At 45.1% G+C, this 15,532-nt stretch overlaps 8 protein-coding genes across 8 annotated transcripts; 3 read left to right on the top strand and 5 right to left on the bottom strand.

The window, feature by feature from the left end:
• Positions 1–35: 35 nt before the first annotated feature.
• On the top strand, positions 36–779 carry V2V93DRAFT_375289 (60S ribosomal protein eL38). The gene is made up of 4 exons (XM_066911458.1): positions 36–94; positions 154–194; positions 317–459; positions 516–779. Exons 1-4 carry the CDS (start codon positions 89–91, stop codon positions 542–544), a joined length of 219 nt encoding a protein of 72 aa, XP_066763417.1. The 5' UTR covers positions 36–88; the 3' UTR covers positions 545–779.
• V2V93DRAFT_375286 (pyridoxal-dependent decarboxylase) lies at positions 690–2,651 on the bottom strand. The gene is made up of 2 exons (XM_066911457.1): positions 2,117–2,651; positions 690–2,050 (listed from the first exon to the last, which is right to left on the bottom strand). Exons 1-2 carry the CDS (start codon positions 2,466–2,468, stop codon positions 1,014–1,016), a joined length of 1,389 nt encoding a protein of 462 aa, XP_066763416.1. The 5' UTR covers positions 2,469–2,651; the 3' UTR covers positions 690–1,013.
• Positions 2,652–2,988: 337 nt separating this feature from the next.
• V2V93DRAFT_89090 (hemolysin-III related-domain-containing protein) lies at positions 2,989–4,672 on the bottom strand. The gene is made up of 2 exons (XM_066912816.1): positions 4,348–4,672; positions 2,989–4,273 (listed from the first exon to the last, which is right to left on the bottom strand). Exons 1-2 carry the CDS (start codon positions 4,549–4,551, stop codon positions 3,029–3,031), a joined length of 1,449 nt encoding a protein of 482 aa, XP_066763415.1. The 5' UTR covers positions 4,552–4,672; the 3' UTR covers positions 2,989–3,028.
• Positions 4,673–5,779: 1,107 nt separating this feature from the next.
• On the bottom strand, positions 5,780–7,786 carry V2V93DRAFT_375282 (general substrate transporter). The gene is made up of 2 exons (XM_066911456.1): positions 7,458–7,786; positions 5,780–7,404 (listed from the first exon to the last, which is right to left on the bottom strand). The coding sequence occupies exons 1-2, from the start codon at positions 7,493–7,495 to the stop codon at positions 5,847–5,849; spliced, it is 1,596 nt and encodes a 531-aa protein (XP_066763414.1). The 5' UTR covers positions 7,496–7,786; the 3' UTR covers positions 5,780–5,846.
• Positions 7,689–9,380, top strand: V2V93DRAFT_375280 (enolase C-terminal domain-like protein; the record flags this gene model as incomplete). Its single annotated transcript, XM_066911455.1, has 2 exons — positions 7,689–8,767; positions 8,825–9,380. Coding segments are annotated over exons 1-2 (1,343 nt in total), but the record flags the coding sequence as incomplete, so codon positions are not given.
• A 124-nt stretch (positions 9,381–9,504) lies between these two features.
• V2V93DRAFT_375279 (P-loop containing nucleoside triphosphate hydrolase protein) lies at positions 9,505–10,525 on the top strand. Its single transcript, XM_066911454.1, has one exon. It carries the CDS (start codon positions 9,531–9,533, stop codon positions 10,425–10,427), a length of 897 nt encoding a protein of 298 aa, XP_066763412.1. The 5' UTR covers positions 9,505–9,530; the 3' UTR covers positions 10,428–10,525.
• On the bottom strand, positions 10,407–12,354 carry V2V93DRAFT_375278 (permease for cytosine/purines, uracil, thiamine, allantoin-domain-containing protein). The gene is made up of 2 exons (XM_066911453.1): positions 11,257–12,354; positions 10,407–11,199 (listed from the first exon to the last, which is right to left on the bottom strand). Exons 1-2 carry the CDS (start codon positions 12,321–12,323, stop codon positions 10,557–10,559), a joined length of 1,710 nt encoding a protein of 569 aa, XP_066763411.1. The 5' UTR covers positions 12,324–12,354; the 3' UTR covers positions 10,407–10,556.
• Positions 12,355–13,349: 995 nt separating this feature from the next.
• V2V93DRAFT_375274 (amidase signature domain-containing protein) lies at positions 13,350–15,320 on the bottom strand. The gene has a single exon (XM_066911452.1). The coding sequence runs from the start codon at positions 15,211–15,213 to the stop codon at positions 13,579–13,581; it is 1,635 nt and encodes a 544-aa protein (XP_066763410.1). The 5' UTR covers positions 15,214–15,320; the 3' UTR covers positions 13,350–13,578.
• Positions 15,321–15,532: the final 212 nt, after the last annotated feature.

Here is a 15,532-nt window from a genome sequence, read left to right as displayed (position 1 = left end):
CGCTACAACTTACTGAGGCTCCACGCAGTGGTACTATCTGGTCTAGCAAGAAATACTTACTATTCTTCGCACATACCCCATATTCACAATGCCTGTATGTACTTGCATTATGTTTTCTTTATCGTAGTGATAGTTACTGACAATTTATTATAGAAGGAAATTAAGGACATCAAGCAGTTTCTTGAGCTCGCCAGGTTAGTTTTTCCCGTATCGCCCATTGACGAGACAGCTTCAGATCTAGTTTACTACTCGGCCAATTTTCGTCTATTGCTATTTTAAATGTCATCTAGCTAACCAGCTATGTTCATATGTTTAGAAGAAAAGATGCTAAGACCGCTCGCATCAAAAAGAACGGTAGCAAGCTGATCAAGTTCAAGCTTCGCAGCTCTCGTTACCTTTACACCCTTGTCCTTAACGATGCTGAGAAGGCTCAGAAGCTTACCCAGTCGCTTCCTCCTGGTATGAATTGATCGTTCACTCAAAAAAAATAAAAATTAATGCTAATGCTGGTACAGGACTTACCGTTAATGAGGTTAAGAAATAAATCTGCATTTTTAACAAAAACGGAGGGTCAATAAATAAATATATATGGAGAATTTATACAGTGTATTTTCATCGGCAAAAGAATCATGTTTTTTTATGGATGCGATGAACATTGGAAAAGTTATGAAAGGGCTTTGTAATTATAGGATGCAATAAATCATTATTGACGGCAAGTACATGCTCTTGTCACATACATATTTCTATGGCTTTTATCTATCCTGTAAATTTGTCTACTTGCGATCCTCATAAAAGAAAGGTCTCTGCTTTAAAACAAAACCATGCCATTACTACGATCAATGAACACTTGTAATCAGCTAACGAAACACAAAACACCTCAAAACACTTTACATATCGATAAGACCGTATGATATGAAACACTACCGCAATAATCATCTCCAAAACCTGTAGACGCAATCATCTCTATAAAACTAAAGACATCAACGCTCTATATTCCTTTTGAATGCTCTGGCTTACTTGTTGAGTAAAGAAGTCGCTCCACTCTCGGAGCAAACATAGATGACGTCGCACTGATCATTGAATCCATTAAAACCAGTGGCAGCAGACAAAGTGTAGGCACCAAAGTTGTCAAAGTAGACCCAGTCACCAACTTCGAGAGCATAAGGCAGCTGACATTTATTGGTAACGCAATCAATGCCATCGCATGTGGGACCCCACACCGATGCAGTGATATGCCCACTGCAATTATCAGGAAGGCCATACATGTAACGATTACGGTGAGTCAATACACGGACAACAGGCTTCTGATGATCAAACAGGATACAGTTCATGTTACCGTAAACCCCGTCGTTGAGGTAGAGCATAATGCTGTCAAGTTGAGGAACTTCACGGCGTGCAATGACATGCGAAGCTAACGTGAAAGCAGTCGCAACGTAGTAGCGGCCTGGTTCCGCAAGAACACGAACAGTAGAAGGAAAATGCGCATCGATGGCAGGTCCGAGAACAGAGGCAATCTCTTCAAAGTTCTCGTCACAGAATCCACCTCCAATATCAAGTGTCGTCAAGGTAATTCCAAGAGCAGCAGCATGGTCAAATACTTTGCTTGCGTTGCGAACAGCATCAACATAGGCATTTCCACCGGAAGCTCCAGAGCCCACATGGAAAGACACGCCAATGACGTTAAGCTCAAGATCCTGAGCCAGCTTCAGAAGATGCTCTACAGAATGAAGAGAGGCACCATATTTCATTGAGAACTGGCATAGAGCGCCGGTGTCATCTGTAATGATACGTAAAAGGAGTTCAGCCCCCGGAAAGAACCGCTTGATCTTGTAAAGTTCTTCGGCGTTATCAAATGTCATTTTTCTGACTTCACGCTGGGCGGCATATCGAACAAAGGAAGCCGCCTTGCAAGGATGCGCGTAGACGATTCGCGAAGGAGAAACTCCAAGACTCATCACGAGATCCATTTCCTTCTTGGATGCACAGTCAAAGCCGGTGCCCAGGCGAGCAAGGAGCTTAAGAACCTTCAAGTCGGGATTACATTTGACAGCTAAGCAAAGAAAAGAAAAAGTATTTAGCAAAGAAGCGAATTTCACAAAAATTAATTCAAACTAACCATAGAATGGCTCGACGCGAGGAAGATTCAACTTCCAGCGCATATGCTGACGATATACCTCGCCGATATCAGCAACAAAAAAGGAGTCCTCTCCACCCGGATTGCAAGAGTCCGCGTCGACACCCTTTACGCGGTTGCGCAATGCGCGAGAGACAAGAGCTTGCCCATGGATAGCACCAGAGACAGTAGAGGCGGTATCAGTATTGGGGACGGGGTTGGAAATAGCAATAGACGGTAAAACGCCGGTGATCGGCTCGCAGGTCATTTTGAAATCGAAGTTTTCGGTGAGAACATCGTACGTGTGGGCACTCAAGGACGGGGCACACAAAGCATTTCGCGCGACTTCAGTCATCGACGTAGAAAAAGATTAGCGGACTTCAGGCGGCAGGATACGAGTGTGCTTCGATATCAGCACAAGATTGAGGGGAGAAGGGTTGACGAACGACGGGGAAGATGAGGAAAAGGAAGAGCGAACAAGCCAAGGATATATTTTTTAACTTGCGCCTCGGTGGCGGTGCACGACTCACATTGTGCCTTGTTCAAGCTCGACATTTTGCTGTGCTCTCTATGCCTGATTGATTCACTGATATATTATTATAGTGTACTTTGCTCTGAGCTGAGATAGTTTGTTATATATTGTGATTCTTCGGAGCTGTTTGCTCAAATGCATTGAAAATGTCTGCTGGATCTGCGTCTTGGGCAGCTACTCACATTTACTACAAGCCATAAGCCACTTACGTCACTCAGCAGTTTCTACTGTTTATTCTTTCTTATACAGTCAAACATATAACGCCCAATTAATGCCAGCATCTCCATCACCAGAAAGAAAATAAAATCACCAAACTAGTCCAAATATCTCTATCCAAAGGAAAACCAAAAAAAAAAAGAAAAAAAAAGAAGTTAAATGAAATCTCAGTGCGTCGCACAGCTGAACTGGTGGGCATTTGCAAGAAACTGGTGAGTTGCGGTGTAGTGGTAATATATTCCACCAACAACGGATACATGCCATAAATTATGCGACGCTCCTATCCAGTCAAATATCTTTCCGGGAAACAGTCGCTCAGGGAATAAAAATCCATATGCTAAAACCCCGGCACCATAGCATGCCAGACTCTTCATCACCGGCAGGTAAAACGACAATGTGTTGGTGATGCCACGTGTAAACGACAAATGAACAAGGGCGAGTCCACTCGACAAGGCGAAGCATACAAAAAATATAGCACGAAGCCATCTATTTTCAGGCTTGTCAAAAAAGGGCTGCCAAGCCATTACTACTCCAGTAAGACCGAACGCAGCAGTTGCGCTCATGTATATCATACGCACAGCAGGCTGGCAATAGAACGACGTATACTGAGTTGTCAGAATAGAGCACGAAATAAGAATGGAAATCCCAGTATAGTCCACGCAGGCAAACTTTTGCTTGTGTGCCAAATTACCAATACTATTAAACGTATGCCAAACAGTTGATGTTAATAGACATTTAAGTGCAGCCACCAAAAATACGCCAAAGACAACTTTATCATACGTCGTCAGAGTAGCAAAAAGTGGAGTTGCCGGATAGTAATATAATGCAATCGCAAGCATCATCATGAATCCGAGAGCATGCGTCCAGATATTGCATGTCTCATTATGAACTTTGAACATGCTCATCACACACTCAGAGTATGTTGCACAAAACCGATAGCCACGGCAGATGTATGGATTCTCGCGCCAGCCAAGCGGCAGCTCCTCGTATGTAATGAGTCTGTTGCGAGCCATTTTAAGAGCAGCCTCAATGCTTCGATCCAATGCGTAAACACCTTCGTTGAATTTATTATCAGCATCTCTCATCGTATCGTTGATAGTGATGTAGCATTGTTCTTCCAAATCCGACAGTTTCTGTTCAAGAAAGCACATCCCCGCATTCACTTTTAATGGCAGAGACCCCCGGGCAACCCAAGAATCTGTGTATTGCTGCTCCAAAATTGAAACAATCGCCTCCCCACGCCGCCAACCCTCGCCAATAACCTCACCTCCTAGACGGCCACAAGAATTTCTAACTGACAGCAAAGTCTGATAACCATTAACCAAGCTTTCATCAAACTGACTCAATTTACTAGAGCCATAGGACTCTATGGCTTCAAGCCGCTTCTCAAGGTGATTGATGAACAAATCGAGCTAGAAGATAGCTTATCAGTCCTGTGTTGCAGCAAAGCTATGATTTGCAAATAAAATAATAGAGATTAACAGACCTTGACCGAAACAATTTCCTCAATAGACTCAAGATCATACGAAGGCTTTTTTGAATGCGTATGAAATGAATGACGGCGCGAGGACATTGATGTGGAGTAACAAGCCGAGCTGCCCGAGTTTTGAAGCAACCTTGAGGAGTCGTCGTCGGCACTTTTGCGACCAGACAAGTGAGTCAGAGCCAAAAGTTCATTTAAGTCGGCCATTCTTTACTTGAGCCGACTAATTCTCAGCATGCCAGTATTTCAATGAGCGAGTCAGAACAGAGATGGGAGTGAAAAGCTAGGAGAGAGCTTGCCACGCCAATTGCTATCAGTCCCGCGATCGCCCCTGAATTTCATTGCTGGCCTAATCCTAATCTGGAATTAGAAAGTCAAATTATATGAGAATATTTAATCAAACAAAACCCTATCGTGTATATAATGTTTAGCGATTGGCTGGGAAGAAGTCTAGACTAGAATCTCTGACAGCTCTTCAGATAGTCCTCTGCAGCAATGATGACTACGATAATCACGTAAACGTGCAATTGAAAAAATATTAAAAAAATATTGAAAAGGCTTTTGGAAGATGGCAAACTGAGATGAAGTTCTAGAGCTAAATACGCTGTAATAAAACAAACTCAACATACATACAATTTGCCTTGATACTATGAGCAATTATTTATATCTCAAGATTCTGCCTATTTTTCTTATTAGGGTTTTTGTATCCACTGAATATATTATCTCTAACTGCAGTTCTATCAGCAGGCGAAGACTGGTTAGTTGTAGCCAACTGAATTATTGCTTAGTTGAGAGCCGCAGAAAGTAGTTAGCCCTGATGTGAATCGCCAATATTATAGAATATATTGCGCCACAATGAGCAAGTCTCCAAAAGAAAAAGATAGAAATCAAATTGTCAAAGAAATAGTCTATGAGGTATCCTTATAAGGTCATATATCTCAAATACGCTTCATATAATTAGAGGAAGGACACTGTCCCCAGCTGCCAAACGCAAACGAATTCGCTAGAGAGTTCGCGAATTAGATAGCTACAAGAAATAGTCATAAGACAGTTGCTAGCTATGCATAAAATAACCGGAACCTTCAGATTAACCATATCATCCGGTGGGGTTTATGGAAAGACAATCAGCAGAGAGCAAAGCGGGTCTTCCCCCACGAATCATCTCACTGCTTGTAAAGCCGCACGCACCCAAAAAGTCCACCCCACATGAAGCAACAGAGGAGCAACAGAGTTGACTCATTTATTTCCCGTCTATTTCTGCGGTAATTAGGCTACATTATTCAAAACCGGATCTTCAAAGTTTAATAATTAACTAGAGCGCGGAAGAGTGGCATCAAAGTGTGATCAGCGATCATCAGGATCTGCCTCGCTTGCTATTCTGCGGCTTCCATTTCCAAGCTCACTCTACGTTGACTAATGTACGCGCAAAGAGAAATAATTAAACAAAATTGCATTCAAAAGTATAAAAAAATAAATTCAAGTTAATATCCTTCTCAAGCAGATCAAGCTACATCGTCAGTCTTTGCTCGGCGACTCTCCATAACAACCTGCATCGCCAATTTCTCTGTAGCTAATCGTTGCTCCTCAGTCAGAGACACTCGGTCTTCAGTATACTCAATCTGCTCTGCACCCTGTTTCTCACGCAAAATAAGATCTGCTCCACGCTCGGCGTGGCTTTCGCCACCAAACAACGTATCCATATTTTCCAGCTTAACTCCTTTTGTCTCAGGCAAGACAAACCATACGAACAGCGCGAGCAAAAAGTTAATACCAGCAAACATATAAAAGGTGTAGAAGTTAATCTTGTCCAAGATAAGAGGGAATACCTGCTGTAAGATTGCGTTTGCCACGTTCTGCATCTGCGACGACATTCCTACAGCTTGTGCTCGGACGTTCATACTAAAAACTTCCGAAGTCCAAATCCAGACCACTGCTCCCCAACTAGGCTTGTAAAACAGAGTGAAGAGAAACATCAAAAATACAGTGGCAATACCAACAGGCTGTGACTTTGTATTACCCGGCAGATATGGAGTCTGAGTCTCGACGGTGGCTGTAATAATCATGCAAATTGCCATTCCAATTGCTCCAACAAAAAGAACTGGCTTGCGACCAAATCTATCGACCGTCCAAGTTGCATTCAATGTAAATAAAATACCAAAAGTTCCATTGAGGGCGTTAATGAGCTGAATAGTATCGTTATCTGTGAAGACCTTCTTATAAATAATGGTGGAGTAATTGTTTAGGGAGCCCTGGCCGGTAATCTGCTGACCACAGTTTATGACGAATGCTAATAGCAGGCGACGGCGCAGTGAGTGGTCCTTCCAAAGAGGCCAATAGCTACCTTTTAGGGCCTCATGCTCATATTCAATGGCAGTAGTGATCATTGCCATCTCGTTGTCAATCTCCTCGTCTGTCTCACGCACGCGTCGCAACGACGCCCGAGCCTCGTCATATCGACCTTTTTGCGCATACCAGCGTGGTGTCTCAGGGCAAAAGAATATGGCACCACAAATCAAAATTGGGACTAGAATTTGAAATATGACGACCATGCGCCAGTCCCAGTCCCCCAGAGAAGCTGCTCGTTTGGTGCACGAATAATTAATCCAGAAAGCAATAAACGAACCGACACTATAAAACAGCTGCCAGAATGACATCATAGTTCCACGAATATCAGCAGGCGCAAGCTCGCCAATGTAGACTGGACCCGCCGGTAAGGCAATCCCCTGGCCAACACCGACGAAGAAGCGGCCCGCAATAAATCCACCAATTGATCCTCGAGGACTAAATGCCTGCACAAATGTACTGGCAATGACAATTACAGCGCCTACAGCAATTGAAAAGCGGCGGCCAAAGTAGTCAGAGATCGGGGCGCTGAAGAAGAAACCAGATATAATACTGCCAACGGTGTATGCGGTAGTGACCGAGCCAACTACACTGCTATTGGGGTTGCCATAGTAGTTATTCCAGTTGTCAGAACCCTGAACAGCGTTAAACACCGAGGCATCGTAGCCGTAAAGAACCATGGCACATGCCGCAACAAGAGAGATATACCTATGGGACGTCAGTGGTAAATGGGATAGGGGTTACGGCAAAGGATAGCGCACCAGTTGAAGAGCCGAGTCCTTGAGGGAAGATGAAAGCGAAAAGCCATTCTGAAGCTGTCAGAAGAAACACAATAGAAAGAATAATACAGAAAAAAAGAACGAGAGGGGAAGAGAAGAAATATAGCAGAAAGGTACAAGCTCGTGTAAGGGGATGAACAATGGTGGTTCCCCGCAGATGAGCACAATGGCTGGCTCGTATCACGATTGCGGGGAAGCCGCGGGCCATGTCATGGTGGGGGAGGGGACACCCGCCGACTGTCCCCGGACCCGTAACAATATAATGGATGAATACTGGCCCAATCCAGCGCACCAATAGCCAGAGATCTGCTAGAGCGGGTCCCTCTGGCGGCCTGGCAGCCCTACTAAACCCCACTAGACACAGCGTGGACTCGTGCGGCTCAGAATCAAAAATTCGTGGGGGTTTCCGCTCTTCCCCGGACTATTAAGTAGCTCGATGTCACCTGGATCAGTATCGAGTGTCAACTATCAGCAGCAATGGTTCAGGATATTACCATCACCGGATTCGACGTCAAAGATGTGCGTTTCCCTACCTCTCTCGACAAAACTGGCTCCGATGCCATGAACGACAACGGAGACTACTCATCTGCGTATGTGATTCTCAAAACTAACTCAGATTATTGCGGCCATGGCATGACTTTCACCATCGGCCGTGGAAACGACATTGTTTGTTTGGCTGTCAAGAATGTCGCGAACCGCCTTGTTGGCAAGTCTCTTGCCGAGCTTACGTCTGACATGGGAAAGACTTGGCGCTATCTCGTTGGCGACTCGCAGTTGCGATGGATCGGTCCGGAAAAAGGAGTTATCCATCTTGCGCTTGGCTCTGTCGTTAACGCGGTCTGGGATCTCTGGGCCAGATCTGAGAACAAGCCGGTGTGGAAGATCGTTTCCGATTTTACCCCGGAAGATTATGTCCGCTGCATTGACTTCCGCTACATCACTGACGCATTGACTCCCGAGCAAGCAATCGATCTGCTTAAAGAGTCATTGCCCGGAAAAGCTGAGCGGATTCAGGATGCTCTTGCTGATAAGGCTGTCCAGGCTTACACTACATCTGCCGGCTGGCTTGGTTATGGAGACGAAAAGATGAAGGCTTTGTTAACAGAGACCAAAAACGAGGGTTATAAACATTTCAAGCTGAAAGTGGGTGGTAGCGTGGCCGAGGACTCTCGGCGTCTCAAAATCGCGCGTGAAGTTCTGGGCTACGACGAAGGCAACGTGTTGATGGTTGATGCCAATCAAGTCTGGTCGGTCCCAGATGCGATTGACTACATGAAACAGCTGGCTGAATACAAACCTTGGTGCGTGCCAGACATACTCTTTATATCTGATATACACATAGACTAACCAATCGACAGGTTTATCGAGGAGCCGACGTCGCCAGATGACATAGTTGGTCATCTTACCATTAAAAAAGCTCTTCTTCCTTACGGAATCAAAGTTGCGACAGGTGAGATGTGCCACAATCGAGTTATGTTCAAACAGTTTTTGCAGCTGGGCGCCATCGACATTTGCCAGATTGACTCGTGCCGTCTCGGCGGTGTGAATGAGGTTTTAGCTGTTCTTTTGTTAGCCAAAAAGTTTGGTGTACCCGTTGTGCCTCATTCAGGCGGAGTCGGTTTGCCTGAATACACTCAGCATCTCTCGACTATCGACTATGTCGTTGTTTCTGGGAAGAGAAGCTTATTGGAGTATATTGATACTCTACATGAGCAGTTCTATACGCCTACCAAGATCAAAGATGGATTCTTTGTGACGCCGACGACGGCAGGCTATTCAGTTGAGATGAAGCCCTCGGCTTGGGATACATACGAATATCCTAACGGATCTTTTTGGAGAAGCAAAGAAGCTGCAGAAATCGTAAAGATGAATTATAAATAGACTACACCTGAATAATAAAGTTAATAATCATAACCTTTAAAATACTTCAATTACGACGATTAGATAAGCGTCATCAGAGTAGGCACGTCTTTGGGTTAGGGTCAAACCTAAAGGGTTATTTGTAATGTAACTATCTGCTTCATCGAAGCAGAGCTGGAAATTTGCTGGGTTGAGTTACCAAAGATGAGCAACGGAATATCCCCACTCTCGCTGGATGAGGTAAAACATATTGTTCTTGTACTCTCAGGAAAAGGAGGCGTCGGTAAAAGTTCGGTCACGACTCAACTTGCTCTCTCGCTCGTTAGGCAAGGCTTTTCAGTTGGTGTTCTTGATATTGACCTCACGGGCCCGTCCCTTCCACGTATGTTTGGTCTTGAGACTCGGAAAATTCATCAGTCTTCGCGGGGCTGGGTTCCAGTATATACAGATGCAACAAAGAAGCTATGTGTTATGAGTATCGGATTCTTGCTAAAGGATCGGGGTGATAGTGTTGTGTGGCGAGGGCCGAAAAAAAGCGCAATGATTAGGCAATTTGTCAATGATGTCGTCTGGGGTCCGCTAGATTATCTTCTTATCGACACTCCTCCAGGAACTTCAGATGAACATATAGCTATTGCTGAACAACTACGGGATGCCAAACCTGATGGAGCAGTCCTAGTCACAACGCCTCAAGGTGTCGCCACAGCTGATGTGCGCAAAGAGCTGAATTTTTGCAAAAAAGTCGGGTTTGAGGTTTTAGGAGTTGTTGAGAATATGAGTGGATTTCTGTGTCCTCATTGTGCTGAGTGTTCACACATATTTTCTAAGGGTGGTGGCGAGCAATTAGCCGTACAGTTTAATGTCCCTTTTTTGGGTGCGGTGCCAATCGATCCACAATTTGTGCTTATGATTGAAGAGCAACATGGGGCCGTCGCCAGAGTGGCTGACGCAGTCACAGATATTGACTTAGACAAAAAAGTTGACGAAGCCATAGCAAGTTATAAGCTTGTCGAGAAATATGGCGAATGCAAGTTGTGCCCAATATTTGCGAATATCGCTGAACAAGTTGTTAGGAGTACGGGGAAGAAAAGAAGACTATAAAAATTTTAGATTGTACGTTATCACCAGCATTGCACTCTTCCTACTCTACACAAGTGGCATATTTAATTAGCAATAATTACCATCCTTTATAAATCTACAACGCCGCCTAACATTAGAATCCATCGGGAATTAAAATACACTCGTCTTCTCAGACGTTTTTTCGTTTTCTTCATGCTTCTCAGACAAAGCGTCAGCTGACTCAGTGTACTGGCCATCAAGCGTCTGGATAGCATCCTCTTCTTCTTCTTTCCAGATATCGTCACCCGAAATAGCCTCAGGAATTAAAGTATCCTTCTCGGGGAATAACAGTGACAGACTGCTGTAGACGAACACAGCAACCCAGAAGCCATAAAGGTAATTGATATCCCAGACGTGTACGATGCCTCCCGACAAACCGAGAGACGGAGTGACGCTGTTGGCCAATCCAGGCAAATTTGGCGTCAAAGAAATAACAAAAGTTACAACAGCTCTCCAATTGATTCCGTACCAGTAGCGGTATCGCCCATGAGGATTATAAAGTGCAGGAACATCAATATGTTTCCTTTTGACGATCCAGAAATCGGAAGCTAGAATAGCAGCGACGGGAGCCAGGAAAACAGCAAGACCGGACATAAAGGTAAGAAGCTGAGAGGCCGAGTTTTCAATTTTCCACGGTTGCATAACCCAACCGCCAATAACAGCAACAATAAATGCTCCGCGGCGAATGTTAATATACTTTGGAAAGAGGGAGGTCAAGTCGTTTGCAGCGGTGACGACATTAGCGGACAAGTTACTAAGAAAAAGAAAATCAGTACATAATCGTCTTGCCTGTAACGTCTAGGTGACTTACGTTCCGATCTGTCCTACCACCCAGGAAAATCCAACAAAAAACTTGGCTGCGCGGCCTGCTGGAGTATTCCATTTGGCAGCAAGAGAGGTGGGATCCCAAATATATTCTCCGTAGATCACACCCGCGGACGATGTGGCAATAATAGACATAACTCCCAAGAAAGTAGAGATGACGGGCAAAAATAAAGCTTGCCAGTACTGACCCTTGCCGCCGCGCATGTAGCGAGTGAAGTCAGGAATATTGGTGGCCATGGTAGCCCATCCTCCAGCTGAAGACATCATACACGAGAGAATTGTCCAAGCCTTAGCCGATCCATGGATCTTCGACTCCTGCTTCCAAATATCACCCCGGGAGCCGGCGTAGGTGGACATGCCGGCAGCAACACCGATACAGGACGCCATGACAACGACAGCCTTGAACAGAAAAAACCATCTCAGCTTGTGGGGTGGAATAAGAAGCACGGGAAGCTGAATAATCCAAAACAACGTGTGTGATGCCAACTGCTGAGAGGTAACACCAATATTTGCCGGAATATGGTTGGGAATGTTGAGATATGAGGGCCAAATTGCGGAGATACAGTTGGTGAGCGCAAAAGAACCCGAATATGTCTGAATCGAGTGCCAAAAGAGAGCTGTCACCATTCTAACAATAACCGCAAACTTTGCAAAATGGAAACCGAACCCTGAACGAGCAGCGACAGGATACGGAACGTGAAGGGCAGCACCAATAGCACCGTTAAAAACAAGAGGAATGGCAACTATGATCATTCCCAGGCAGTTGCAGAGAATAGCCTCTCTCCAAGTCAAGCCAATTGCAATAATCGACGAAGGACTTTCCCATCCTTGCATATTCAACGCATCAGAGAACCAAAAGCCAAGGATAGTCAATGACGTCCACGTACGTCGCGACGGGGGCGTGACATCGTTATCCTTGTTTGTCCAGGTATCCTCCGGAGCATGAGAGCTAGTCTGCTTGGGTAAGATCCAGGCAGAGCGAGAAGTAGTTTTCGCTTTGGCCTCTGCTCCAAAGTCGGCAAGACGCTGATTGAAGCGCTGGCGCATAGTCATGATTAAGAAACAATGTTATCTGATAGAGGGGGACTGACTACGGCAGAGCGGGAAGCGATGGTGATATATATACCCTGACAGGTAGAGGGTGTCAAATAAACTTCATTGACTCCTTGACATGTCCGTTACAGCTGACCACTTCCGCAAAGAGAAAGTGTCGCGACTCATACAAGCTAACAAGAAGGCTGATGCTCAGATAACAGACTGGCTTATCCACTATGGATACACGCAAACGTTCGCCTGCTCTCAGAGATAGTCGATTAGAATTTGCTACACAAAATCGCCTCATTGTCCTTTCAGGACCAAAAGTGGTAGGCCCACGCGCGGCTGGACTGATAAGCTTGAAAACTTTCCGACCCTGGTGAGTAGATTACCACCATGTTGGCATTGCACCGCTGGGAGTTTATTATATTATTTTAGGATTATACGCAGAGCTTTGTGCTTGGTGGCGTTCTTTGGCGCACATAAATGGCTTGCGAGGAATGCCTTGCTAGAGAGTTAACTCTCTCGAACATCCATATCAATCAATTCTCACTCTAGTCGTCGTCATTAGATGAAGACCATTACTACAAGCACCAGCAACGAGTAAAGAGTCATTGCTTTCTTCTTGACATTGAGCGGGCGATAAACAAATTGCCAAAGCGAAATTGGGTAGGATGATAAGCGTAAACTCTATATTGCGATTAACCCGGCGGGCGCAACCCGTAAACAGATTAGTGCGATTTAACAACTAGTTCGGCGATGTCTCGTGCATCCGCATGCGGATACTTCAAGCCGCTCGACGGAGGGCTGGTCGCTGTACAGCCGCACATGAAGTCGGCTCTCCACAAGACACAGTTTTGCGTATGTCACTTGTATTTGCAGCCCTTATAAAATAATATCTGATAATCGCAATCAAATTAAATTTTTTTTTTTGGGGTGCAACCGAAAACGATGCTCCATGAGGCAATTACTTTCGATTTGAGAGGGAAAGAGAATCTTTTCTTTTAATCAGTCTACTATTCCTTTTTTTTATTCTTAGGTATTGTTCTGGTTTTTAGAATTTTACTACAGTCAAAAAGGCTAGGTAAATGAGTTACAGACACAAGTAAATCTACGAGCATTAATTGTTTTGCGGGTGATCGAATCGGATAGTACCCATCTATAATAGATGGATTTCTAATAAAATCATGAGCAATAAAAAAATACAAATTTGATAAAAATAATCGCTGAGAGATCAATATATATATATTACGAGATCTTCCGAGTTTCAGAATTATTGTGCCAGAGCTGACAGCATCTTCACTGCTTGCAGCAATTTGGGCTCATCTTGCTTACGTCCAACTAGCTGCAATCCAACAGGAAATCCATCGTAAGCTTTACTTCGGTCCTCCGGAAACAACTTGTCATAAGCAACCTCAATAGAGGTGGCAGGGGTAGGAAATTCGAACTTATAGTCCTTCTTGCTTAAGTCGATTGTTTCAACTGGGAAGATGGCTGCGGGATAGTCGCACGTATTCCATGCCAATATGACAGTGTCGCTTGCCATGGGCTCCTTAGGGCGTGGTAGTTGAGGTTGAGCGGGAAGCAATATGACGTCAACTGGTTCACCATCCTTAGTCTTCGACGCAGTAGCAAGCCAATATTCAAGCCATTCTTTTTGCAACGCGGCACGTTTGTGACTCAAAGCCCAGAATTGATTGAGATCGATTGGTTCACATGGATAGAGACCTCCGTTGAGGACCGCCTCTGTCAAAGGCTCGCCAACAGAAGCGCAGACTTGCTGGAGAAAAACACCGCCATCTGCCTTAAAGAAACTCGTAGCAACGTCAGCTAGTTCTTTAACCTTCAGGAGATCTATCTCAACAAGCTCATGGCCTGCTGCGATAACCTTGTTTTTAAAATCTGAGAATATAGATGTGATCGGCTCATAGGTCTTGACTGAACTAATCACTCCGATACGAAGAGGTCGATCTAAATTCTCGGGTTCAACCCATGGGAGGCGAGCGCAAGATGGGTCAGTCAACCACGGCTCCTGTTCAGCTATCGACTTGAGAATGAGTTCAAGATCGCGCGCGCTAGTTGTGATCGGACCATCAACACAGAGAATACCAGTGACGTCTTCGCCATCAGGCCAATATCCCTTGATGTTATGATACGGATTGCGTCCTGACGAAGGCTTGATTCCAAAAGCCCCATTAGCATAGGCTGGAACACGGATGGATCCGCCAATATCAGTAGCCATGCCAACTAGAGATCCGCGGAAGGCGACAATAGCACCGGCACCACCTGAGGAACCTGCGGCAGTCATATACTTTGAGTAGGGGTTGCGGCAAGCTCCTGTCAAATTATTCTCTGTATCCAAGACCATCATACTTTGAGGCACCGTCGTCTTGACATACATGATTGCACCGGCTGCCTCAAGGGCATCAACGATAGCAGACGACTCTGGTTCGGGCTTGCCTACCCAGGCGCACATGCCAATAGACGAGTCAATTCCCTTGAGATTATAAGAGTCTTTGATCGATACTGGCAAACCATGTAAAGGTCCAACTGGCTTGCCGTTGGCAGCAAAATAAGCATCCTGCTTCTTCGCGACTTCATACGCTCGCTCAAAGAAGATCTCGGTGCAGCAATTGATAGCAAGATGAGCCAGGGCAGCACGCTTGCAGAACGCAATCGTAACTTCCAATGCAGTCAACTCTCCCGCGTGAACCTTTCCCAGTAAAGCCACCGCATCGTACTTGCTAGTTATTTCAACTTCTTTCGGAGTAAGAACACCGGTCGTCTCAGCAAACTTGGTAAGATTGTCTTGGTCTTTGGGAACTGGAACACGCCATTCCGCAGGAATAGCGTCAATAAGAGACTGCTTCTTTGCTGCCGAAATTGACTTGTATGCGGGTTCACTCATATTAAAGAAGTGCTCGATAGACAAAAGAAAAAAAGGGAACTGGGCAGAGATGCGGGTTGATCTAAGGAAAAATATCAGGATGTCATCCGATCTAGACAGCGCAAAAGCTTATCTCATCAAAGTTTTTGACTCGTGGCTTATCGCTCGAGTCCGCAACTCTGCCAGTCAGCTGCAATCTGTTTTTTGCGCTCGCCCGCGCCCCCCGGTGGCTCATGCTTTCTCGCCGCCTCAAAAACATCCTTATACCTGAAAGCGGTAAAACAATGCAGAACCAAAGGACGCACATAAAGCTTAGATACGAGCGCCTCTTGGCCCAAGT

The sequence above is a fragment of the Kockiozyma suomiensis genome (genome assembly GCF_038497685.1).
Source record: "Kockiozyma suomiensis strain NRRL Y-17356 unplaced genomic scaffold V2V93scaffold_16, whole genome shotgun sequence".
Classification (NCBI taxonomy): domain Eukaryota; kingdom Fungi; phylum Ascomycota; class Lipomycetes; order Lipomycetales; family Lipomycetaceae; genus Kockiozyma; species Kockiozyma suomiensis.
The sequence above is the reverse complement of the archived record's forward strand: the minus strand, read 5'-3'. Positions and strand labels throughout refer to the sequence as shown.

Coding starts and splice junctions, on each gene's coding strand:
- V2V93DRAFT_375289 (XM_066911458.1), top strand. Junction 195..316: donor CAGTTTCTTGAGCTCGCCAG/GTTAGTTTTTCC, acceptor TCATATGTTTAG/AAGAAAAGATGCTAAGACCG. Junction 460..515: donor TACCCAGTCGCTTCCTCCTG/GTATGAATTGAT, acceptor ATGCTGGTACAG/GACTTACCGTTAATGAGGTT.
- V2V93DRAFT_375286 (XM_066911457.1), bottom strand. CDS start 2,468: ATGACTGAAGTCGCGCGAAATGCTTTGTGTGCCCCGTCCTTGAGTGCC. Junction 2,051..2,116: donor TCGCGTCGAGCCATTCTATG/GTTAGTTTGAAT, acceptor TTCTTTGCTTAG/CTGTCAAATGTAATCCCGAC.
- V2V93DRAFT_89090 (XM_066912816.1), bottom strand. CDS start 4,551: ATGGCCGACTTAAATGAACTTTTGGCTCTGACTCACTTGTCTGGTCGC. Junction 4,274..4,347: donor AGGAAATTGTTTCGGTCAAG/GTCTGTTAATCT, acceptor GCTATCTTCTAG/CTCGATTTGTTCATCAATCA.
- V2V93DRAFT_375282 (XM_066911456.1), bottom strand. CDS start 7,495: ATGGCTTTTCGCTTTCATCTTCCCTCAAGGACTCGGCT. Junction 7,405..7,457: donor CTTCCCTCAAGGACTCGGCT/CTTCAACTGGTG, acceptor TTTACCACTGAC/GTCCCATAGGTATATCTCTC.
- V2V93DRAFT_375279 (XM_066911454.1), top strand. CDS start 9,531: ATGAGCAACGGAATATCCCCACTCTCGCTGGATGAGGTAAAACATATT.
- V2V93DRAFT_375278 (XM_066911453.1), bottom strand. CDS start 12,323: ATGACTATGCGCCAGCGCTTCAATCAGCGTCTTGCCGACTTTGGAGCA. Junction 11,200..11,256: donor GTGGTAGGACAGATCGGAAC/GTAAGTCACCTA, acceptor TCTTTTTCTTAG/TAACTTGTCCGCTAATGTCG.
- V2V93DRAFT_375274 (XM_066911452.1), bottom strand. CDS start 15,213: ATGAGTGAACCCGCATACAAGTCAATTTCGGCAGCAAAGAAGCAGTCT.